Source organism: Hemitrygon akajei, chromosome 7 (assembly GCF_048418815.1).
Source record: "Hemitrygon akajei chromosome 7, sHemAka1.3, whole genome shotgun sequence".
NCBI lineage: Eukaryota > Metazoa > Chordata > Chondrichthyes > Myliobatiformes > Dasyatidae > Hemitrygon > Hemitrygon akajei.
In genome coordinates, this window is record NC_133130.1 from 96,887,478 (window position 1) to 96,913,301 (window position 25,824).

The window sequence follows — 25,824 nt, forward strand, 5'->3', positions numbered from 1 at the left end:
TTGATCCAAGAGCTAAAACTTTGACCAAAGTCGAATTTTTCTAAAACCACAAAGAGGTAGTTCCACTCTATACGATCAAATGCTTTCTCCACATTGAGAGAAATAACGCATTCAGGAATCCCAGTTGAAGGTGAATATAAAATATTAAATAAACGCCGTATGTTAAAAAAAAGAAGACGGTTTTTAATAAAACCAGTTTGATCATCAGAAATAATAGAGAGTATAACAGTTTCTAATTTATGAGCCAAGACTTTGGCCAAGATTTTAACATCAACATTAAGCAAAGAGATCGGCCTGTACGAGGAACATTCTGTTGGGTCTTTACCCTTTTTTAATAAAAGAATAATACATGCCTCATTAAATAAGGGTGGCAATTTACCATAGTTAAACGAGTCAGATAGTACTGAGAGTAACTGAGGAGAAAGGAGTGAAGAGAATGATTTATAAAATTCTACGGGGAACCCATCAGGTCCAGGAGATTTGCCTGAAGACAGTGCAGAAATTGCAAAAGATATTTCTTCTGATGATATAGGCTCATTAAGTTTTGCTTTAAAATCAGATGAAAGCGAAGGAATACTCAGAGTATTTAAGAAAAGATCAACAGAAATATTCTCATTCAGAGATTCAGAGGAATAAAGCCGAGAGTAAAAATGTTTAAATACGTCATTGATTTCTGAGTGATCCAATGTAATATCCCCGTTCTCCTTCCGGATCTTTGTGATATGTTGTTTAGCTTTAGAACGCCTCAACTGATTAACGAGAAATTTACCAGATTTGTCACCGTGAATATAAAAGCGACTCTTATTTTCAAGAAGTTGACGTTCAACAGTTTAAGTAGAAAGAAGGTCAAATTTAGTTTGAAGTTCTACACGCTTCTTATATAATTCAGGGATATTAGTTTGAGCATACAATTGATCTAATTCTTTAATCTGATTAATTAGGTCTAATCGATCTACACGGGACTTTCTATTAAGATTTGCTGTATATGAGATTATTTGACCCCTCAAATATGCTTTCATGGCATCCCAGACAATCTGGGATGACATTTCAGATAACGTATTAGTGTTTAAATAAAAAGGTATCTGATCCTTAATAAATTTTAGAAAATCATCGTCCGATAATAAAGTCGGGTTAAAACACCTATGTTTATTCCTTTGAATAAACAATCGCCATCTTACCAGAAGTCCCCCCCCCCAATATGCTTTTTAACTAGAGGCACAAAGGTTGGCACCAATACCTGTTTGCCCTCTGTTCGGCAATGGTTCATGGTGTTTAGTATAGAGACAGTTGTGGCATCATCCAATACCTTCCTTAATTTGCTTTCAGTTGACTTTCTTACAAAGGATGGGGCATGCAAATGGTGGGTGCATCTCCAGTCAAGTTGTAGTTGTCTCCACAATGCTGACCATCCTGTTTTTACCACAAGTAACCCAATGTGGCTTGTTGATTGTTGTATTTCACTGCTACCTATGTCATTTCCACAGAAGTGATTTTTTCTCCAGTATAGGTTCTTTGTTGGATATCAGCAGGCTTTAGTTCAGTATCTTTGAAATACTTTTCAAACTCATTTTGTGGAATGACTGAAACAACTGAGCCAGTGTCCAATTCCATTTTAATTAATTTGCTGTTCACTTCTGGTGTAAGCCATATTGCTTACTGTTGCTAGTTTTCACGTTGTAAATCTTCTCAGCCCTATAATGCCCTTTTTGAAATTGCAAATTGACTTTTTAGCTTTCTCTGTGGAGTCCATTTATTTTTGTCTGCCCGACATGCTATTTATATGTGTCCTACTTTGTCACCTTTAAATCTGATGTATGTGAGCCCCTGCACAATGGTAACACAACTTGTTCAGCCAGGTAGTTAGATATTGCAATGTTGTTTATGCTCATTTTCATTCCTGACTACAACTCAGTTGCTTCCCTGTCTGCTGTTTCTATTGATACAGCTATTTCAACTGCTCTTTTAAATGTAAGATGTACTTCAGTTAGGAGCCATTTTTGAATGCTTTCTTGTAAGATTCACAAACTAAAAAAAAATGACAAAACAGACTTTTTAACATCGTAAACCAACAGGTTGTTGTTATGTCTCCCGCTCGCTGTGAAAATGAGAGACTCCTTATTAGGGTCCTTATTAGGGAGAGAGAGAACCTGTGACTTGTTGAATGCTGGATGAAATGTGATAGTCTTTGGGGCAACTGCAAGGTCTATGTCTTTGCTATTGCCTAGCTCACATGTGCTCGGTAGTGGGTGTGCTTTTTTTGCTGGGGGGAGGGAAGATTGTTGCTTGCTGCTGCTTATGCGTGGTAGGAAGGAGCTGGGAGGGAGGACTTTGGGGTTCTCATGTTTCACTGTCGCTCATTCTTTGGGGCACTTCTCTGTTTTCATGGATGTTTGCGAAGTAAAAGCATTTCATGATGTATATTGTTTACATTTCTCTGACATTAAATTGGACCTTTGAACTAAATGATCTTTCAGTGTATCATTAAGCCCATCACTGAACTGAAAATGCTCAGACAACCTCTATAGATGTACAGTGGAGAGCACTCTGACAGGCTGCAACACTGTCTGGTATGGGGGTGGGGGGGGGGGGGTGGCTACTGCACAGAACCGAAAGAAGCTTCAGAAATTAGTGAGCTGCATCTTGGGTACTAGCATCCGTAGCACCCAAGACACCTTCAAGGAGCGGTGCCTCAGAAAGGTGACGTCCATTATTAAGGACCCCAATCACCCAGGGCAAACACTTTTCTCATTGATACTGTCAGGAAGGGTGTACAGAAGCACACTGTTTATGAGCCTATAGCGATGTGCTACACACAGCGCTGAAATAACGACATGCAGTCGGTAAGTCGTTTCGAGACTAGTTTATTCAAACTTCGCGGCGCTGGCATTTAATCCCTAGTGCCCGCCCTCTCCGGGCGGAAATTACATCAGAGGTGCATTACCAAAGTCTCTCCCCGCGCACTGGCTATTTGTGAGCCAGTTCGCCTGCGCAGAAAGTGGGTCGCCACATAACCCCCCCCCCCCCCCCCAGAACCGGCGATACACCCCCAATGTCCACAGTCTGGATCAGCCTCTGTTTGGGAGGTCTGCCTCTGCGCTGTGGTGCTTGAACCTCGACCGGCTGCGCCAAGTCCACATGGGCTGGTTTGAGTCGGTCCACCGTGAAAACCTCCTCTTTCCCCCCAATGTCCAGAACGTACGTGGACCCATTGTTGCTGATCACCTTGAACGGTCCCTCGTACGGCCGCTGTAGCGGTGCCCGGTGTCCGCCCCTTCATACAAACACAAACTTACAGTTCTGCAGGTCTTTGGGTACATGAGTCGGGGTACGTCCGTGCTGTGAAGTTGGTACGGGGGCCAGGTTGCCGAGCCTTTCGCGTAGCCTGTCCAGGACAGCTGCGGGTTCTTCCTCTTGCCCCCTTGGGGCTGGTATGAACTCTCCTGGGATGGCCAGGGGATACCAACTCGGCCGACGAGGCGTGCAGATCCTCTTTGGGCACTGTGCGAATTCCAAGCAGGACCCAAGGAAGCTCATCCACCCAGTTAGGTCCTCACAGGCGGGCCATGAGAGCCAACTTCAAGTGATGGTGGAAGTGTTCCACTAGTCCGTTTGACTGTGGGTGGTAGGCAGTAGTGTGGTGTAGCTGTGTTCCCAACAGGCTGGAGGTGAACTGGGCACCTTTGTTGGAGGTAATGTGGGCCAGTATCCCGAAGCGTGCTACCCAGGTTGCGATCAGTGCTCGGGCGCAGGAATCGGCAGATGTGTTGGTGAGCAGGACCGCCTCTGGCCACCTCGTGAACCGGTCTACCATAGTTAGGAGGTACCGCGCTCCTCGGGACACTGGTAGGGGGCCCACGATATCCACATGAATGTGGTCGAACCTCCGGTGGGTGGGTTCGAACTTCTGCAGCGGGGCTTTAGTGTGCCGCTGCACCTTGGCTGTTTGGCACTGCGTGCACGTTCTGGCCCATTCACGGACCTGCTTGCGAAGTCCGTGCCATGCGAACTTGCTAGAGACCAGCCGGATGGTTGTCCTGATAGATGGGTGCGCCAAACCGTGTATGGAATCGAAAACTCGCCACCTCCAGGCTGCCGGGACGATGGGGCGAGGTTGGCCGGTAGCCACGTTGCTCAGGAGGGTCCTCTCACCTGGGCCTACGAGAAAGTCCTGCAGCTGCAAACCCGAGACAGTGGTCCTGTAGCTGGGCATCTCGTCATCTGCCTGCTGCGAGGCACATAGTCCACCCCCAGGGACAGGGCCTGGACAGCTCATCTGGAGAGTGCGTCCGCCACGACGTTGTCCTTTCCCGAGACATGCCGGATGTCCGTCGTGTACTCAGAAATGTAGGACAGATGTCGCTGCTGGCGAGCTGACCAGGGATCGGACATCTTCGTGAACACGAAGGTCAACGGTTTGTGGTCCGTGAACGCGGTGAACGGCCTGCCTTCCAAGAAGTACCTGAAATGCCGGATTGCCAGATACAGTGCCAACAGCTCCCGGTCGAAAGCACTGTACTTGAGTTCGGGTGGTCGTAGGTGCTTGCTGAAGAATGCCAGGGGTTGCCAGCGCCCCTCGATGAGCTGCTCCAGCACCCCACCGACTGCTGTGTCGGATGCGTCCACCATGAGTGCAGTCGGAACATCCGTTCTGGGGTGCACCAGCATCACGGCATCTGCCAAGGCTTCCTTGGCTTTAACAAAAGTGGCCATGGCCTCCTCATTCCAAGTAATGTCCTTGCCTTTACCCGACATCAGGGTGTACAAAGGGCGCATGATACGGGCTGCTGAGGGGAGGAAACGGTGGTAGAAGTTCACCATACCAACAAACTCCTGCAGGCCTTTGACCGTGTTGGGCTGGGCAAAGTGGAGGATCGCATCTACCTTGGCGGGCAGAGGTGTTGCCCTGTCTTTGGTAATCCTGCGGCCCAGGAAGTCGATGGTATCGAGACTGAACTGGCATTTAGCCGGGTTGATCGTGAGGCTGAAATCACTCAGGAGGGAGTAAAGCTGGCAGAGGTGGGACAGATGCTCCTGACGACTACTGCTGGCTATAAGGATGTCGTCCAAATAGATGAACACAAAGTCCAGGTCGCGTCCCACCACATCCATTAGCCGCTGGAACATCTGTGCGGCATTCTTCAGGCCAAACGGCATTCGGAGAAACTCGAACAGGCCGAATGGGGTGATGAGTGCTGTTTTGGGGATGTCTTCAGGGTGCACCGGGATTTGATGGTATCCCCGGACGAGGTCTACTTTGGAAAAGATTCTTGCCCCGTGCAGGTTTGCTGCAAAGTCCTGTATGTGCGGCATGGGGTAGCGGTCTGGAGTTGTAGCCTCGTTCAGTCTGCGGTAGTCGCCGCATGGTCTCCAACTCCCGGCTGCTTTGGGCACCATGTGCAGGGGGGAGGCCCATGGGCTGTCGGACCTCGTACGATCCCCAATTCCTCCATCCTCTTGAACTCCTCCTTCGCCAGGCGGAGCTTTTCCGGGGGGAGCATTCATGCGCGGGTGTGGAGGGGTGGTCCCTGGGTCGGGATGTGGTGCTGTACCCCGTGTCTGGGCATGGCTGCCGTGAACTGCGGTGCCAGAATCGATGGAAAGTCTGCCAGGATTCTGGTGAATTCGTTGTCCGACAGCGTGATGGAGTCCAGGTGTGGGGCCAGCAACTTGGTTTCACCCAGGGAGAACGTCTGGAAAGTCTCGGCATGTACCAGTCTTTTCCCTTGCAAGTCAACCAGCAGGCTGTGAGCTCGCAAGAAGTCCGCCCCCAGGAGTGGTTGGGCCACGGCGGCCAGTGTGAAGTCCCACGTGAACTGGCTGGCGCCGAACTGCAGTTGCACTGTGAGGGTGCCGTAGGTCCGTATCGTGCTGCCGTTTGCGGCCCTCAGGGTGGGTCCTGGCTTCCTGTTGCAGGTGTCGTACCCCGTCAGGGGCAAGATGCTGATTTCCGCTCCGGTGTCGACCAAGAAGCGGCGTCCCGACTGTTTTTCCCAGACATACAAGAGGCTGTCCTGGTGGCCAGCCGCCATAGTCATTAGCAGCAGCTGGCCCTGGCCCTGGCCCTTGCAGGGCGGGCGACAACAGCGGGCTTTTGTGCCCCACCGCTGGTGGTAGAAACATCACTGTTCACTGTCCTCCTCACTCCTGCCTCTGTGTTGTGTGCGCCCCCCTGCCGGGCCTGGTCTGGTCTGCTGTTGGGCGTGTGGCCTGGTAATCTGACCGATGGACGCCACGCTCTCCCTCTTGGCTTTCCACAGCACGTCTGCCCAGGCCGTCACCTTCCGGGGGTCGCTGAAATCTGCGTCAGCCAGCAGCAGATGTTATGTCCTCGGGCAGTTGCTCTAGGAACGCTTGCTCGAACATGAGGCCAGGGCCAGCATCTCGTTCATCAATGCTGATGGCAGTCTGTCTCCCAAACCGTCCAGGTGAAGCAGACGGGCACCCCGCTCACGCCGTGAGAGGCCAAAGGTCCCAATGAGCAGCACTTTGAATGCTTCATATTTGCCTTCTTCCGGGAGTGACTGTATGAAATCCGCAACCTGGGCGGCCGTCTCCTGGTCAAGGACACTCACCACGTGGTAGTAATGCGTGGAATCAGAAGATATCTGCCGAATCTGGAACTGGGCTTCTGTTTGGCTAAACCACACGCGTGGTCGCAGCGTCCAGAAAGTCGGCAGTTTTAGCGAAACTGCGTGAACAGATGAAGAGACGGTCATCTTTGGTCCAAATCCCGTTTGGACTGTCGGGGTCACCAATGTAGCGATGTGCTACACACAGCGCTGAAATAACGAAATAAGTCGGTTCGAGACTAGTTTATTCAAACTTCGCGGCGCTGGCATTTAATCCCTAGCACCCGCCCTCTCCGGGTGGAAATGACGTCAGAGGTGCATTACCAAAGTCTCTCCTCGCGCGCTGGCTATTTGTGAGCTGGTTCGCCTGCGCAGAAAGTGGGTCGCCACAAGCCCATAAATTTGACTGTTTTCTGCCTTTTTAAAAAAAACTTGATCATGTCTTCCCTTCTGAAGAACACGTGCTGCACTGCTTTTTAAAAATCCAAACGTCTTGCTGCACTTTTCTTTTTACTCGAATGTCTCACTGTGCTTCAACAGGTACGTAGTCGGCTCAAGTTTCTGTAAAACTTCCTCATCACCACTGTTATGTTTTGTAACTTCAAAACATAAAGATTAATTGAAAGGAAAACATGGAGTTGAGAATAATTCGTGTACGTTCTTATTTTTGCTTTTATCAAGACATGCACACGTGAAGTGGTGGCGTGATGACGTATGCCATTCACATACTTTTACATATAACCTATAGTGAATTATTTACATAACAAAGAATGCTGAATCAAACAATATATTTACAAATTACTGAATTATTAAATACACAACAGAAGATGTCCTTAAACATCCCAAACAGTTGGCTGGCACAAGTTTTCAATATCGAGCCAGGTACACTGTCAAGGCTTGATGCCTTATGAGGGTTCACCCTCTTGAAGGCTATTCCAACATCAGCCTCAGAGGTCACAGGGTTTGCTGGCTGCATGAGGATTCACACAAGTTTAGAGCATCTCTCTCCCTTTCAAAGATCTATAAAAGGTATTGAACTTGCCAGAGAGTGAAGCATCATTGCCATTTATTTTGTTAGGATTCACCTTGTAGAAAGAAATGTTATACAAACCCTGTCATAGCCATAGTGCATTGGATTGGGTCTCTAACTTCGTAGTGCATTCGGAATTGCCTTTTCACTCTCACTATGGCCTTCTGTGGGTCATACAGTATGTGGACTTCTGTTACCAGTACTGACCTCTTCTCTAACTCAGTCCTGCAGCTACTAAAGCCTTCATTTTAATCCCAGTCACAATCCCCAAGAATAACTCCTAACCATTACTATAATATTTCTTAGGCAATTTCTCTGGGATTGAGGATCAGTTCCTTACACTCCAGCTTTGTGGATTGTGAGTTGGTGAATGAGGCCAATGTTGGAAACACAGACACTTCCATAGATGAGGCAAGAGGCTCCTGATATAAAAACACAAGGAAATAAAGAAATAGGTGCATGGCCCCTCAAGCCTGCCCTGCCATTCAATATGATCATGACTGCCCCAGGTCTCAACTCCTTTAGTTCTCCGAAGTTTTCAATTCACTGTTCTTTCAAAAATTTACCTACTCCTCTGTAATTACTTCTGATGATTTAGCATCTTCAGTACTCTGGAGTAAAGAATTCCAAAGATTCATTCTTTCTGAGAGAAGAAGTTCTGCACACCTCAGTTTTAAAGGACCACCCACTAATCTTTCTCTATGTCCCCATTCAAAATTCTGTCATAAGTGGAAACATTTTTACATCTATCATGCCCTCTCATGTTTCAGAAAGGTTATTCCTCAGTCTTTTTTATATAAATAATTAGGTATATAATTTTTTTTAACTGCTTATGGTGGAACATCCTTCTCATCCCAGGAATTAGCCATGTGGAGACACAAGGCACTGGAATCTAAAACAAAATCTTGGGTCTGCCTTTTTTGGACATCTGTGCACTGTCTTCAATGGCTGTCTTCAGCTTCTAGTTTCATCTCATTTCATCCCCACACCTACATGTCTATCCTCAGCTTTCTCTATTGCCACAGCTTTGGTCGCCACACTACAGAAAGAATATGGAGGGAGTGTAGAAGAGATTCACTAGGGTGTTGCCTGGATTGGAGGGCTGAAGTTGGAAGAAGAGACTGGATAGGTTGTTATTGTTACTGTAATGTACAAGACCGAGGAGTGGCTTTATAGGGGCTTATAAAGTTTTGAGGTATAGATAGGATAGATGGTATGAGTACTTATCCCAGAACAGGGGAGCCTAGAACTAGAGGATAGAGATTTAAGATGAGAGAGGAGAAACTAAAGGATATCTGAGAGGTACATTTTGTACTCAGAATATGGTGGTTATCGGGAATCAGCAGCCCAAGGAAATGATAGAGACAGATACGATTACAGTGTTTAAGTGGCTTATGGTTAGGTACTTGCGTACAAAAGGGGTAAGGATCTAATGCGGATAAATAGATAGGTATGGACAAGGTAGGCTGAAAAGGCTCATTTCTATGCTGGACATCCCTGATTCTATAACCTCATCCTTTCCCCGCATTAAAGTCCATTTGACAAGTTTCATCCAATCAAAATTTACATGTTCTTCTTTATCAATTCTGCTCATTCTATCCTGAAAGAACTCCAGCAATTTGTCAATTAAATTCCTTCTGTAAAACCATGTGTCTTAGTTTAGTTACATTAAGCTTTTCTAAATGCCTCGCAATTTCCTCCTTGATTCTGGAACCGAGCACCTTGCTAATCTCAGATATTTAACTTAAAAGCCTATAGTTACCGCCTACTTGTCTACTTCCCTTGAACAATAGAGTTACATCTGCCAATTTTTAATCTGTTGGTATCTTCCCAGAACTCAGAGTTTTGAACCAATGGCTCCACTATTTCTGCAGCTACAGACTTTAAAACTCTCAGGAACAGAAGACTTGTTGCCTTTAGTTCTTTCTAATTCCTTCATGATAGAGGTCGGTATTATGAATCTTTTAACATAGTGTTTCAAAGCAGCCCACCTTCCACCATGAGGACTAATGCGAAGTACTGGTTTAACCTATTGTAAAACATTTTCTTGTTTTCCGAATGTAGTAGTCTAGGGATCTGACCTTACCCTAGCTATTTCCTTTTTTTGTATCCATATTACAAAACATCTGTTTTTTCTCAAATTCCATTTTCTGCCTTGTGCTTCCCTTGCTGCTGATTCTTGTAAAATCCTGTCTGTCACTTGCTCTAACCACTTTATAGGCTTTGGCCCTTGATTCATTATTTTACCAACAGAGCAGGTGGGTAACTTGTAAGTTGGTGTTCTCCTTCCACTGCTTACAAGGGACTTCAGTGTGCTCCAGATTCATTATCCTGAAGTTGTCAATAGCATCCAAATGCTCTTTCTCTACTTTGAGTGGTCATGGGCTAAGACAGACAGACAGACATACTTTATTGATCCTGAGGGAAATTGGGCTTCGTTACAGCCGCACCAACCAAGAGTAGTGAAGAAATATAGCAATATAAAACCATAAATAATTAAATAATAATAAGTTAATCATGCCAAGTGGAAATAAGTCCAGGACCAGCCTATTGTCACAGGGTGTCTGACACTCTGAGGGAGGAGTTGTAAAGTTTGATGGCCACAGGCAGGAATGACTTCCTATGATGCTCAGTGTTACATCTCGGTGGAATGAGTCTCTGGCTGAATGTACTCCTGTGCCTAACCAGTACATTATGGAGTGGATGGGAGTCATTGTCCAAGATGGCATGCAACTTGGACAGCATCCTCCTTCCAGACACCACCATCAGAGAGTCCAGTTCCACCCCCACAACATCACTGGCAATTAACAAATGAGTTTGTTAATTCTGTTGGTGTCTGCTACCCTCAGCCTGCTGCCCCAACACACAACAGCAAACATGATAGCACTGGCCACCACAGCCTCATAGAACGTCCTCAGCATCGTCCGGCAGATGTTTAAGGACTTCACTCTCCTCAGGAAATAGAGATGGCTCTGACCCTTCTTGTAGACAGCCTCAGTGTTCTTTGACCTAAGATTGTTCTAAGATTCCCAGAAGACAGTGGGGATTGTGGATTTCTCCCAGGAAGCTTTAAGCACATGCTTGAATTTTCTTTAATGTACAAACAGAAAATGCTGGAAATGCTCAGTTGGCCAGGTTGCATCTGTGAAAAGCAGAGCCTACGTTTCAGGTCAAAGACCCCTCATCAGATGGACATTTGCTGAGGACACCAAAGTTGCCCTCCTGTGGATCTTGTGAGACAGCACTGGTGATACTTTTCCAGTGCTTTGAACTTCTTGCTTTGGGTAGTCCAGGTCACATGTAGAAGGCACAGGTCATTGCTACCCAGTAGCACGAGTCTTGTGTTTGGTATGAAAGCTTGATCTTCATCTAACCTTTTCACAATTGACCAAAGTCTGTTTTGGCTCATTGATATGTCAAATTTACTTATCAATGTCTGCCTTCTTCGAGAAATGGTTGCCACTTTTCACTTGAATTAAAATGCCAAGAGAAGGATCACAGTATTACCTATTTACTTTTCCCATCTATAGAACTGCTGACATTAGCCACATATCATTTTCACTCAGAGAGGAGAACCTGAAGGGAAGCTGATCTTAAATAGATATTCCACACTCCTAGCCTAGCACCTGGCTTATATTGAAAGAAACTTCATAATCAAGCCATGTCTCTAGTAACAAAGAAGTTGCATACCTTGATCATAAAAAATCAGGAAAGAATATAATACCCTGTTTATAAATGTATAATTTTAAAAGCCTAGTTCCTCCATGGTAGGAATGGCAGAAATTGAACTATCAAAAAGACATACATCAGGAAAATATATGCTCCATCTTGTGTACTCCAAATTATGACATGTATGGTAATGAATTTTGGGCTTGTCCACTTTTTTAACTGGTGAAATTAACTATTTTTTGTGGAATTTATTATGCTGCAATGTGTGAGCCACACTGTTTTAATTTACCTTTAACATGCATGTTTGTCTTCTTGTTATAGTGAAGCCAAAAAAGAAAGGTCAATCGAATGAAAGAGGTGAAATTTCTTCACAATTTTCTATTCTCGTTTAAGTGCCTTTTTTATAAGAATTATTAGTTCCTTCCAGCTGAAAAACCTTAATTGAATTAGTTAAGTGCTAATTGTTTGAATTACAAGAGAAATCAGGGAATGTTCACATGTGGGATTGTACATCAAATTAAAATACTATCTTTTAAACATTAGTTTGAATCTACTTTCCACATGTCAGTGCAGATTAGGAGATATCAAGATGAGTCTAAGTGGACATGGATACACAGTACGAAACTTACTGCTTATCAATACAGAGAATGTATAAAGTGGCCAAAAACAAAAATAACCATGTAATGTGCCCATCTAGATTGATGCTACAAGTCCTTACCCAACTTTTAACTGATGCAAAGCTTCATTTCAGGGTGCAATACATTGGGCCATAATTTTTCAATTTCAGCAGTTTAAAATGGCAAGGTGGTCCTCATGGGGTGTAGACTTCTCTGCAAGATAGCTGCTGCAGAGAGACCTCAAGCTCAATTAGAGCTGTGAATGAGAGGCACAAATGAAGCACGTTCTAGCACATCATGTATTCTGTTATACTGTGCATCAAGTATTCTAAATCCTGTTTGTTCTGCCTGGTGGTTAACACTGCTTTGTTACTGCTCACACAGTTCTGGAACATCTGGATAGTGAAGATGCATACATTCGGATGCTCTTTATTGATTACAGCTCCGTATTCAAAGCTATCATCCCCTCCAAATTAATCAATAAGCTCCATGACTTAGGCTTTGATACCTCCTAGTGCAAATGGATACTCGATTTCTTCACTTGCAGACACCAGTCAGTTTGGATTGGCAACAACATCTCGTCTACAATCTCCATCAGCACAGGTGCACCACAAGGATGTGTGCTTAGCCCACTGTTCTACTTGCTTTGTACTTATGACTGTGAGGCTAAGCACAGCTCCAATGCCATCTTTAAGTTTGCTGATAACAACATTGTTGTTGGCCAATCAAAGTTGGTGACAAATTGACATACAGGAGGGAAATTGAATATCTAGTTGAATGGTGTCACAGCACAACCTCTTACTCAATGTCAGCAAAGCCAAAGAGCTGATTATTGACTACAGGAGGAAGAAACCAGGAGTCCATGAGCCAGTCCTCATTAGGGGATCTGAGGTGGAGAGGGTCAGTAACTTTAAATTCCTTAATACCAGAAGATCTGTCCTGGGACCAGCCATTTCGGTGCATTTCAAAGAAGGCTCAACAGTGCCTTGACTTTCTTGGAAGTTTGCTCATATTCAACATCTTATCTAAAACATTGACTAACTTCTATAGATACTCAGTGGATACTCCTGACTGGTTGCTTTACAGCCTGGCATGGAAACACCAATGCCCAAGAACGGAAAAACCTACAAAAAGTGATGGATACAGCCCCCTCCATCACAGGCAAAGCCCTCCCCACTGTTGAGCATATCTGCAAGCAACACTGCCACAAGAAAGCAGAATCCATCATCAAGGACCCTACCATCCAGGCCATGCTCTCTTCTTACTGCTACCATTGGGCAGGAGTTACAGGAACCTTAGGTCCCACATCACCAGGTTCAGGAGCAGTTATTACTGCTCAATCATCAGGCTCTTGAACCAGTGTAGATAACTTAACTCGCCTCAACAATGAATTGATTCCACAACCAATGGTCTCACTTTTAAGGACTCTATAACTCTGGTCCTTCGTATTATTTATTTATTTATTATTATGATTTGGTTTTTTTTGTAAAGAGTTTGTCCTCTTTTGCATGTTGGTTGTTTGTTGATCTTTCTGTAGTTTTTCATTGATTCATTGTATTCCTTTGTTCTACTGTGAATGGCTGCAAGGAAATCAGTCTCAGGGAAGTATATGGTGACATATACGTACTTTGATAATAACATTTCTTTGAACTTTAACCTATTGTCTCAGTCTTTAGGTGCTGATTTATGTTGTACCACGCAGTGGTCAATTTTGCATTCTGCTTGGTCCACTGGAAATAACTAGAGAGGTCACAATAGTGGACTTTGATTCAAACATTCCCATAATTTAGAACTGAATTTCAAACCTGTATTCAAATTTTTACTGCCATCCTGGCCTCAAACTCTATCATGTTGTTTATTTTTCTTATGCTTCTTTTTTCTCACTATAATCTTTGGATTACTGTTCTCAAGAGTTAGGGCATTCTTTCTGGCTGCTGTTAAAAAGTCTTGTTAAATTTAGCCAATATGCTTCAAACTAACTATGGTAATAACAACTTCAGTCTCAGGAAAATCTGTTTATAAAGAATAAGTTTTAGCACAGTTAGTGATTTCCTATCCAGAATACTGGATACTATTAGAGATTAATGATATAAAGCCACCTTATCTTTTATTTAATAAATATCAAAGTCTGAACACTGAACTAAGTCTTTACATAATGCTGTGTATGATATGTAAGATTACAAATTTCTTTATATTCCTTTAAGCAATTGCTGAAATCTTAACTGTGAATGTCATCTTCCCTAATGAAGATAGATATGGTAAGTAAACAAGATGTTCTTCACATGATAGTAGATATTAGTAAAGCAGAATTCTTGTATTTTACAGAAGTATGTTTGCACCCTGTCTGAAATTTCGTCCTGTTCTCCTTCCTCACAATTATAAGCACCTGCTTAGATTCTTTGAAAACAATTGTATTGTTTGATCTGTTATGCTATTTTGCCACAATTGGGCTGAGTATTTTCACACATAAATTTAGCAAAGTTGTTTTTAGTTAATTATAGACCAGAGTTGTTCTTGCTTCCACATAGAGGAGAATTATATCCTACAGGAAGTTTATACGTGCTAGATTTAAATTGTTTGAGCAGAAGAATAAAGTCAGATTGTTTAGACATTTATCCCACTTTCTTCACGTGACCTGTGTTGTGCAGTTTTTTTATGCTTTGGTCACAGAAAAATAATGGTGGAATGACTACATACATTTGTGTTATCACTGACTGATACACTTCTGTTAAGTTTGGCTTCCTAAAAGGATTAAATTCCCTATTGTGTATTCTGTATTCCTGTTGTCACATCAACTGTCTTACATCACTTATATTCAGTATTCTAATTACACCCTGGGCGGGGATGAAGTTTAGAAATCCTGAGATTGGCTTCACGTTAACCAGATGGCGTGTTATGCATATGCCTCTGCTTTCTGAGGAGGCTGAAGAGAGCTGGTCTGTGCACACCAATATTCAGAATCTTCTACAGGTGTGAAGTGGAGAGCACCTTAACTTGCTGCATCACCTTGTGGTACGGAATCTGCCCTGCAGCGGACAGGAGGGCCCTGCAAATGGGTACTTAAAACTACCCAACTTATCACTGGCACCAGCCTACCTGCCAGTAGGGACATATATACAGAAAGGTGCCGGGAAAAGGCCAGCAATATCATGAAGGATCCCACCCACCCTGCTTATGGACGGTTCGTCATACTCCCATCAGAGAAGAGGCTTCAAAGCATCCACTCAACTCAAAGACAGTTACGTCCCAAGTCATTAGGGTGGACAACACCTCCACCCATTAACCCACCCCACTACCTCAACATACACTTCATCGAGCATCACTTTATGTATATACAATCAGCCTACATATCTATCAGTTACTTGTACATTATGTTTTATAAGATTGCTTTTATATTTATATTTATTGTGTTCTTTATGCTTATTATGTTTTTTAATGCTTCATTGGATCCATAGTAATAATCATTTCATTCTTTACAGTCATGCACTGAAGAATGACAAATAACAAACTTGAATCTCAAAAATTTGGCTGATGATTGAAAACAAAGGCACATTTTTAAACTTGCAAAATAAATTCCTCATTGCCTGAAGAAAGGTCAGTTATTTTAAGACCTGTGTTTCACACAGCTTCTGTTGTAAACCATAAGTATTGACAACAATTTCAAGTTGGAAATAAGCACAAGCAGAGAATATTGGTATGGACATATGATGAGTCCATATCAGAGGTTGCAGTCATCTGCAATTTCTACTCTGCTGGACAAGGTGTAGAATTTGGGGCAACATCAGTGAGAAAGGGTAAAGGGAGAAGGTCGATAGCAAATTGTACCACTAGGCAAATATTCCACATTGGAGAGGATGTCAGATTCCAGTTCAATCATTTATGATTGATGACAATGTTCTCTGGAGATGGTGATTTCATTCATGGAACCTGGATTAGTTCTTGCAGGCCCTGATGACAGCAAATGATTGATATCAAAATTTCTTCCAGTCTAAATAGAATAACAGAGAAATAAAGCGTGAATTCATCAGGTATCTCACTTTATTCTTCTGCATGCCCAGTAGAAGGTACAATGACAATAAAGGAGCTAATGATGCAGGAGCTCTACCTAAAATAATTCACTGTTTCACCAAATTAGAGTCTTTCCCCACCCTTGTACTTTAATTACACTCTTCTAAATCTGTCTGGGTCTGCATAACTTTTACAGAAGGAGAATGCATAAGAATTGATGGCGTTGGACTGGAGAGAAATGGATTTGGCATTCATACTTCATCCAATGGAATAATATACACAGGGCAATGGAAAAATGATAAGGTAATCAATGAGTTTAAACAATCCTTTTATCAATGTTTGAAACAGAATTTAATGGTTGAGTATCTTCAACGTTCAAAAGTTTAAAGTAAATTTATTATCAAAGTACATATATGTCGCCATATACAACCCTGAGATTCATTTTCTTGTAGGCATTCACAGTAAATCCAAGAACCAAAATAGAATCAATGAAAGACTGCATCCAACAGGGCAGACAAACAACCAATATGCAAAAGACAACAAACTCTGCAATGTAAAAATAAAATAATAATTAAAACAAACAAACAAACAAACAAACCAGCAAGCAAGCAATAAATAAATATCAAGAACATGAGATGAAGAGTCCTTGAAAGTGAGTCCATAGGTTGTGGGAATAATTCACTGATGTGATGAGTGAAGTTATCAGGTTCAAGAGTCTGATGGTTGAGGGGTAATCAACATTAGTCACTGTTAAACAAGGGAAATCCAAATGTTGCTGTAATGATGCAGAGAAATCCAAAGGTTGCACATCTTGCAGATTTCTCCAACTTATTAAAAGGAAATAGACTAAAACTTAAGATATTTCTGAAGTGTTCTTGATGAAAAATACTCAGAACATTTTTTCCTAGAAATTTCAATTGTTCTCAGATGGGAATGCTAAATCTGTATATACAATTAACCCTGTACTTCATTTCAATTTGATTGTATTTCTGGTGAAACTATCATGCATGTTTTGTGAGCAAATTCTGCTCCTAAGTTGTTAATATGTGGGTCACGATTATTCATGGATCATTGCCAGAATACCTACTGACCCATTGATACGAGTGCTTCAACTCTCAAAAGCCAAGCAAAACTGGAAGTCAATTCTTACTGTTGGAAAGCAGCTCTCAACAGTGTCCAACGGCAAAACACAGCTTTCTGAGTTCAGGGTCAAATGCATCCCATTACCTGGCCTACTGTATACCAGGCAGAATGTACAACTCCACTCAATCTTGATTTTGTAAAGACAGGATAGACGAGTGTTTTTCTTATTTTCTCTATTACCTTAGCTTTATTTCATTTTCAGTGGTTGAAGATACTTCTTGAAAAATTATTATTATTAATCCTTTAATATTTATTTTAAATAAAAATTTGCATTCAGTTGATATACAATAGGCCATATATGTCAAACTCAAGGCCCGCGGGCCAAATCCGGCCCGCGGTGGAATTATCTTTGGCCCGCGAGATAATATCTAATTACTATTAAAGCTGGCCCCAGTAATCGAAGCGCCTATGGCGTATGATATGGCTAATGCTGAGTTTATTCAAGTACCAGGTTTTCAGGGTTTTTAGTGTTTATTCGGCAGTCTTGCTCGGCAGTCTTCTTCATAAGAAACGGAATTTGTAAAGTGAAACACTTTGTAGTTATAGCAGAGACTGAGACACATGAGAGCAGGCTGAAAAAACGGAGGCAATGAAAGCTGCGTTCGCACGCGTCCGACTGATCCGGCCCGCATGAAGCTGCATTTTGCTCAATCCAGCCCGTGACCTAAAATGAGTTTGACACCCCTGCAATAGGCAAAGCAGCTTGCCTAAGAACAAAATGCTACAGGTCTTTACGGCCTTTATGTTTATTTTGTTGAGAATGGTAGAATAATAGCAGTGTAAATAGCTCTGTTTGAAGATTAGAGATAAAGATTAGTTTTACTTGTCACATGTACACTGAAAAATACAGTGAAATGCGTTGTTTGCATCAAATCGAATTAGTGAGTAATATGCTGGAAGCCTGCAAATGTTGTCACTCTTATGACGCCATCAGAGCATGCCTACACTTCACTAACCCTAACTGTACATCTCTGGAATGTGGGAGGAAACCAGAGAACCACAAGAGCAGGTACAGTCAAGGCAAAGGCTCTGTGGGGAAGGGCCATGATCTAAGGCCACAAGTGACAATGGTGCTATGTACACAATGTGTTAACATATTGACCAAAGGAATGTACTGTGTTTATATTTCAAGATTCAAGATTGTTTAATGTCATTTTCAATACACAAGTGTAAAGGAAAATGAAACAATTGTTACTCCAGATCCGATGCAGCGCAAAAAAAAACACATTAAGCTAAAGGCAAACACGAGGAAATCTGCAGATGCTGGAAATTCAAGCAACACACACAAAATGCTGGTGGAATGCAGCAGGCCAGGCAGCATCTATAGGAAGAAACACTGTTGACGTTTCGGGCTGAGACCCTTCATCAGGACTAACTGAAAGGAAAGATACTAAGAGATTTGAAAGTAGGAGGGGGAGGGGGAAATGCGAAATACTAGGAGAAGACCGGAGGGGGTGGGATGAAGCTGAGAGCCAGAAAGGTGATTGTCAAAAGTGATACAGAGCTGGAGAAGGGAAAGGATCACGGGACGGGAGGCCTAGGGAGAAAGAAAGGGGGAAGGGAGCACCAGAGGGAGATGGAGAACAGGCAGAGTGATGGGCAGAGAGAGAAAAAAAAAGGGAGGGGGTAAATAAACTAAATATATCAGGGATGGGGTAAGAAGGGGAGGAGGGGCATTAATGGAAGTTAGGGAAGTCAATGTTCATGCAATCAGGTTGGAGGCTACCCAGCCGGTATATAAGGTGTTAAATACATTAAGTAAAGAACAGAATAGTTTAAAATAAATATAAATACATTGATAGCTATGTATACTGATGCACCATCAATAACTCTCTCTGAAACGTGAAGGCGAGATATCGGCTTTTATTGACTGGAAGAAAGAACAAGCAGTAGTTGACCACCATACTACATCCTGGAGACTGAGGGCCGGGCTCAGGCCTCAATCGCCTTTATACCGGTCTGTGGGAGGGGCCACAGGAGCAGTCAGCAAGGGGCGTGTCCAGACAGGTATATGTAGTTCACCACATTCACCCCCCCCTTTGTTTTAAAAGAGAGTCCCCATGGGGCGAAGTTTCTTACAAGTATATTTACAGGTTAAGTCTGTCAGGTGGTCGAATCTGTCGCTGCGATCTACGTAGCACCGGCTGTGATTGCACAGGTGCCGGTGGTGATTGCACCGGAGACGGTGATTGTGCTGGTTCCAGCCTAACTGGAGGTGACAGCCCACTAGGCGTCAGTGATCCCTCATGCGTGTGCGAGGAGCCTGGTATAGGAGTGTCGTGAGGAGTCTGTGTAGGGCTCGGTGTGTGCGGTGTCACCTCGGGTACAGGGTTTATAGTTACCATGGAGTATTCGGGGTAGTGGTCTGCTGCTCCTGCGGGTGCCAGGTCTTGGACGGAGACCGTGTCCTCCCGCCCATCAGGTAAGACCACGTAAGCATACTGGGGGTTCGCATGTAGAAGGTGAACCCTCTCGACCAGCTGTTTATTGCTCCTCACATGTTTCCAGAGCAGCACTGGCCCTGGGGATGTCAGCCAAGCTGGTTGGGTGGTCCCAGTGGCAGACTTCCTGGGAAAAGAGAATAGGCGCTCGTGAGGGGTGGCATTGGTGGACGTACATAACAGGGAGCGGATAGAGTGGAGTGCTTCAGGGAGGACCTCCTGCCATCAAGAGACCGGCAACCCTTTTGACTTAAGGGCTAAAAGTGTGGCCTTCCACACTGTGGCATTCTCCCTCTCCACCTGTCCATTTCCCCGGGGATTATAACTCGTGGTCCGACTAGTAGCAATGCCCCTAGCCAGCAGGTACTGGCGCAGCTCATCACGCATAAAGGAGGACCCTCTATCACTGTGGATATAGCAGGGATATCCGAACAGAGTGAAGAGCTGGCGCAGGGCTTTTATGACGGACGTGGTAGTGGTGTTGGGGCAGGGGATGGCAAAGGGGAACCGCGAGTACTCGTCGATAATGTTGAGAAAGTAGACATTGTGGTTGGTGGAGGGAAGGGGGCCCTTAAAGTCAACACTCAGTCGCTCAAAGGGGCGGGTGGCCTTGATAAGTTGCGCCTTTTCAGGACGGTAGAAGTGCGGTTTGCACTCAGCGCAGACTTGGCAGTCCCTGGTCATCGTCCTGATGTCCTCAAGGGAGTACGGCAGGTTCCAGGCTTTCACGAAATGGTAAAATCAGGTGACCCCCGGGTGGCAGAGATGTGCATGCGCTGGCACACGCTCCCCGGGATAGGGCATCAGGGGGCTCATTGAGCCTTCCAGGCCGGTACAGGATATCATAGTTGTAGGTGGAGAGTTCTATTCTCCACCGCAAAATTTTATCATTTCTGATTTTGCGCCGCTGTTGGTTGCTGAACATGAATGCAACTGAGCGCTGGTCGGTCAGCAAGGTGAACCTTTTGCCGGCGAGATAGTGCCTCCAGTGCCTAATAGCTTCCACTATGGCCTGGGCTTCTTTCTCCACCGCGGAGTGCCGAATTTCAGAGCCTTGAAGGGTACGAGAGAAGAATGCTACTGGCCTGCCTGCCTGATTGAGGGTAGCAGCAAGTGCGAAATCGGAGGTGTCACTCTCTACTTGGAAGGGAATGGTCTCGTCCACCACATGCATTGTTGCTTTGGCAATGTCCTCTTTAATGCAGCTGAAGGCCGCGCAGGCCTCGGCAGAGAGGGGAAAAGTGGTAGACTTGACCAGGGGGCAGGCCTTGTCTGCGTAATGGGGGACCCATTGGGCATATTAGGAAAAGAAGCCCAGGCACCGTCTGAGGGCTTTGAGGGTGGTGGGAAGAGGGAGTTCTAACAGGGGGCGCATATGGTCGGGATCAGGGCCAATGACCCCGTTTTCCACGACATACCCAAGGATAGCGAGTCGGGTGGTTCCGAACACACACTTGTCCCTATTATAAGTAAGGTTCAGGGCTTTGGCACTTGGAAAAATCATTGGAAGTTGGCGTTGTGATCCGGCCAGTCGTGACCACAGATGGTGATGTTATCCAGATAGGGAAATGTGACCTTCAGTTGGCACTGGTCCACCATCCGGTCCATCTCCCTCTGGAAGACCGAGACACCATTTGTGACACCGAATGGGACGCACAGGAAGTGATAGAGCCTGCCGCCCGCCTCGAAGGCGGTGTAGTGGCGGTCCTCTGGGCGGATGGGGTGCTGGTGATAAGTGGATTTCAGATCTATTATCGAGTACACCTTGTACTGAGCTATCTGGTTAACCATATCCGTGATGCGGGGTAGGGGGTGCGCGTCAAGCTGCGTGAACCTATTGATGGTCTGACTATAGTCCACGACCATCCTATTTTTCTGCCCGGTCTGAACAACAACTACCTGGGCCCTCCAAGGGCTTGTGCTTCGCTCAATGATCCCCTCCCTGAGCAGCCGCTGCACCTCTGACTGAATGAAGACCCTGTTCCCCGCGCTGTGCCTCCTGTTTTTAGTTGCCACAGGTTTACAGTCGGGGGTCAGGTTGGCGAACAGCGGTGGGGGAGGGATCTTGAGGGTGGAGAGGCTGCAAGTGGTGTCAGTAGTGCAGCTGTCGGCATGGTGCTGGTGGGATGTGCGGGTCGGTGTGTGTGTGTGTGGTCAGTAGCGGGGTATATGGCGAAGTCCCACAAAACTGAGGATTCCTGACAGTGAGTGGTGGGAGGGGCCCGTCATATGCCATAGTCACACTTTCAAGGTGGCTCTGGAAGTCCAGCCCCAATAGCACAGTGTCAATGTTGTGCAGAGCAGCCTCCAGCATGTCGGCCGTCTCGATCGCCGAGCGTAAGGTAAGATCGGCATTTTCCCGCAGCCGCTGGCGTACGTACACTGACCTGATCCCTGTAACAAAGGTGTCTCGTGCGAGGAGCTCCGCATGCTGTTCCGCCGTGAGAGTTTTGCAGTCGCAAGTTCGCACGAGTGTCTGTAGGGCTCGGAGAAACTCGGCGCTTGACTCTCCAGCCCACTGTCGTCACGTAGCTAAGCGATGTCTTGCGTAGACGGTGTTCACCGGCCGCAGGTACTGTCTTTTGAGGGCGTCCAGTGCCCCTTGGTAGGTCGACAGGCCTCTGATAAGTGAGTAAACTTTTGGGGTGACCCTCGAGAGGAGAATTTGGTGCATAACAGCGGGCTCCGTTGCACGAACCTCCTCCAAGTATGATTGGAAGCATGCAAGCCAGAGTTCAAAGGCAAGAGCTGCTTCAGGGTCTTGGGGGTCCAAATCCAATTTTTCCGGATGTAAAATGCTTTCCATGTTTTAAAACTTCCAGTCAATAAAATTGATGCACCATCAATAACTCTCTCTGAAACATGAAGGCGAGATATCGGCTTTTATTGACTGGAAGAAAGAACAAGCAGTAGTTGACCACCATACTACATCCTGGAGATTGAGTGCAGGGCTCAGGCAAAAATCGCCTTTATACCGGGGCCTGTGGGAGGAGCCACGGTCAGTGGGAGGGGCCACAGGAGCAGTCAGCATGGGGTGTGTCCAGACAGGTATATGTAGTTCACCACATATACATAGATGGATTATATGTATATAAAGTGACACTAGGTACAGGAGTGTCTGTACATAAGGTGACTGACAGAAAATGATAAAGTAGTGATGGACTAGGTTAGTGGGTTGAAGTATTGATCGGCCTTACTGCTTGAAGAAAGTAACTGTTTCTGAGTCTGGTGGTCCTGGTGTGGATGTTTGTAACCTCCTTCCTGATGGGAGTAGGACAAACCGTCCATAAGCAGAGTGGTTGTGATCCTTCATTATGTGCATAATCCTGCTCTCTTCAGCCTCTTCAAAAAGTAGAAGTGTTGAAGAAGTTCCTTGATCGTGTAGGGTGAGTTCTGGGACCATGAGATGTTGTGTGGGATGTGTACTCCCAGGTGGTTGAAATTGCTTGCAGTTCCCACCACTGTGCCGCTGATGAAAGAGGGTGTGTGTGGAGTACGTTCTCTTGAAGTCAATAACCACCTCCTTTGTATTGGTGACATTGAGGAAGATGTTATTTGCCAGGCACCAGGCCTCGAGCTCTTCCACTTTCTCTCTGTAAGCTGTCATGAATTTGACAATGTGATTACCGGGATGTTTGGGGATGCATTCATGTTTGAGCAGAGTTTACAGCAGTGAGCTTACCCCACAGCCATGGGGGGGGGGGCAGTCGTGTTGAGGATGATGGGGAGGGAGGGAGGTTGTGCATCCTGACTGTCTGAGGTCCATCGGTTAGGGAGTCAAGCACCCAGTTGCACAGTGGTGTATTTAGACCGAGGAGTAGAGTTTGTTCACTGTGGTCTGTGGGGACAACAGTGTTGAATGCTGATCTGAAATCCAGAAACAGCATTTTGATATAAGTGTCCTTGTTTCCTAGTTATGTTAGGGCCAGGTGCATGACAGATGTTAGAGCGGTTCTGTCGGTAAGCATGTTGGTGAGTGTCTAGTGTGGCAGGAATGGAGTTTTTGATGTGTGCCCTTACCAGCTGCTGAAAGCATCAGTGCCACCTGGGAACATTATGCTGATAAGTGATATTCGTAAAGGTGTGTGTGTGTGTGTGTGTGTGTGTGTGTGTGTGTGTGTGTGTGTGTGTGTGTGTGTGTGTGTGTGTGTGTGTGTGTGTGTGTGTGTGTGTGTGTGTGTGTGTGTGTGTGTGTGTGTGTGTGTGTGTGTGTGTGTGTGTGTGTGTGTGTGTGTGTGTGTAAGATTATATTTGTATTAAATTGATGCCTGCTTTCTCCATACACTATTCCAAATCTCCTGAATATCTAACAAAAGTAATATTTTTTAGAAAGTTCTTCATCATTTTTCAGATTCTTCTATAATCTTATTTTTAACCTGCCCTCTCTATTCTACAAAATTTATACAAAATCTATTTATTTTGCACTCTCTAATATTTTAGTTTAAAAATCAGCTGGTTTACTTTCTGTGAGAATTTTTCAGTTTATGTTCTGCTCAGCTTCTCTTCTTGAACAGAAGCTAGTGGAAAGTGGGGATAACCAAATACTAGAGGGCAGCTTTCGTCAAGGTCAGTGGTCAGCATCATTGCTTCACATTGGCTACAATTTTCAGAACAATATCATGGTATTTACTGTTAATGAGGGCTATTAAACCTATTGCTTTAAAGTATAATAATCATTTACAAGAATTGTCAATCTTATTCAGTTTGCAATTAAAGGATACACATTAAAAGATTCAAAGGTTCATTTATTATCAAAGTATACTACTCTGAAATTCTTCTTTTCCGGGTAGTCATGAAACCAAGAAAGCAAAGAAAGACAGCCTGATTATCAACCCCCAAATCCTCCCTCCCCGCACAAAAAAAGAACAAAAGTGGAACAGGCGTATAAATCCCCAAACACGAGGAAATCTGCAGATGCTGGAAATTCAAAAAACACACACAAAATGCTGGTGGAACACAGCAGGCCAGGCAGCATCTATAAGGAGAAGCACTGTCGACGTTTCGGGCCGAGACCCTTCGTCAGGACTAACCGAAAGGAAAGATACTAAGAGATTTGAAAGTAGTGGGGGGAGGGGGAAATGCGAAATGATGGCATGAACATTGACTTCTCTAACTTCCGTTAATGCCCCTCCTCCCCTTCTTACCCCATCCCTGACATATTTAGTTGTTTGCCTGTTCTCCATCTCCCTCTGGTGCTCCCCCCCCACTTTCTTTCTCCCGAGGCCTCCCGTCCCATGATCCTTTCCCTTCTCCAGCTCTGTATCACTTTCGTCAATCACCTTTCCAGCTCTTAGCTTCATCCCACCCCCTCCGGTCTTCTCCCATCATTTCGCATTTCCCCCTCCCCCCACTACTTTCAAATCTCTTACTATCTTTCCTTTCGGTTAGTCCTGACGAAGGGTCTGGGCCCGAAACGTCGACAGTGCTTCTCCTTATAGATGCTGCCTGGCCTGTTGTGTTCCATCAGCATTTTGTGTGTGTTATATAAATCCCCGAATTCCTCCTTACAAACAACTTTGACTCCACCCCCATACAAAAAACAAAAAAAATCAGGCGAAAGACACAATATAAAAAAACCTATAAGACCAAAAAAAAATTTAGACCAAGTCCGCATCCAAAACACAGAAAACCTGGGCAACATTTTCTGGGCACAGCAGCAGGCCTTCCCCTCTCCAGTAACATAGCAGAGTGATCCTTAGTGACTGAAAGGCAGGCAGCTGTGCTTGCTTTTCACACTCATCTCGATGTTTTAATCTCCATCGAAGCTTTAATCGGTGAAATGAAGTCAAACATCGGCTTGTGCCCCACCCTGCAGCCTGCCTGCCTTAAAGTTTGCACACACTGCTTCTGTCTCCCTGAATCCTCTCGGAGACAGCAGAGTGCTAAAGCACCCTAACAATCTCTAAACTTCTGCATTGGCCTCGATGTTTCAATCTTCATTGAAGCTTTAATTGTTGAACAATGGAAGCTTTTATCGGCTCACACCCTAGCCCGCAGTCTGGCTGCCACGAGGTTCACAAATGCTACCTCTGCCTCCTAGAATCTTCTTGGAGACTGCAGAGCTCTGGAACACCCAACGATCTCCAAACAGCAAATCTCAGGCTCCAGCAGTTCACATCCAAGATGAAAATCAAATGAAAAAGACTTAAAAGAAATGAAATAAATGGTTTCATGATCTGTCCAGAAGATGGCAACCAAAGGAGCATTGTAAACAGGTGCCATTTTGACCGGAAGTCAAGATGTCATTATCTGAAACATGGATATACTTTTGGCAGCAATACAGTGTTGATATGTTTGAAAGATATTACCCTCAGCACTTAATTCAAGATCATGCACCAGCAGGTTTG

General features: G+C 44.8%; 1 protein-coding gene across 3 annotated transcripts in view; it reads left to right on the forward strand.

The window, feature by feature from the left end:
* Positions 1-25,824, forward strand: part of morn2 (MORN repeat containing 2) — a 39,536-nt gene that overhangs the window by 4,935 nt on the left and 8,777 nt on the right. For 2 of the 3 annotated variants that reach the window (XM_073051521.1, XM_073051520.1), the window contains exons 2-4: positions 11,590-11,625; positions 14,090-14,143; positions 16,090-16,196. In XM_073051521.1, coding sequence (XP_072907622.1) covers positions 11,590-11,625; positions 14,090-14,143; positions 16,090-16,196 — 197 coding nt within the window. The remainder of the gene's footprint in view (positions 1-11,589; positions 11,626-14,089; positions 14,144-16,089; positions 16,197-25,824) is intronic. The other variant, XM_073051522.1, reaches the window with a different exon arrangement.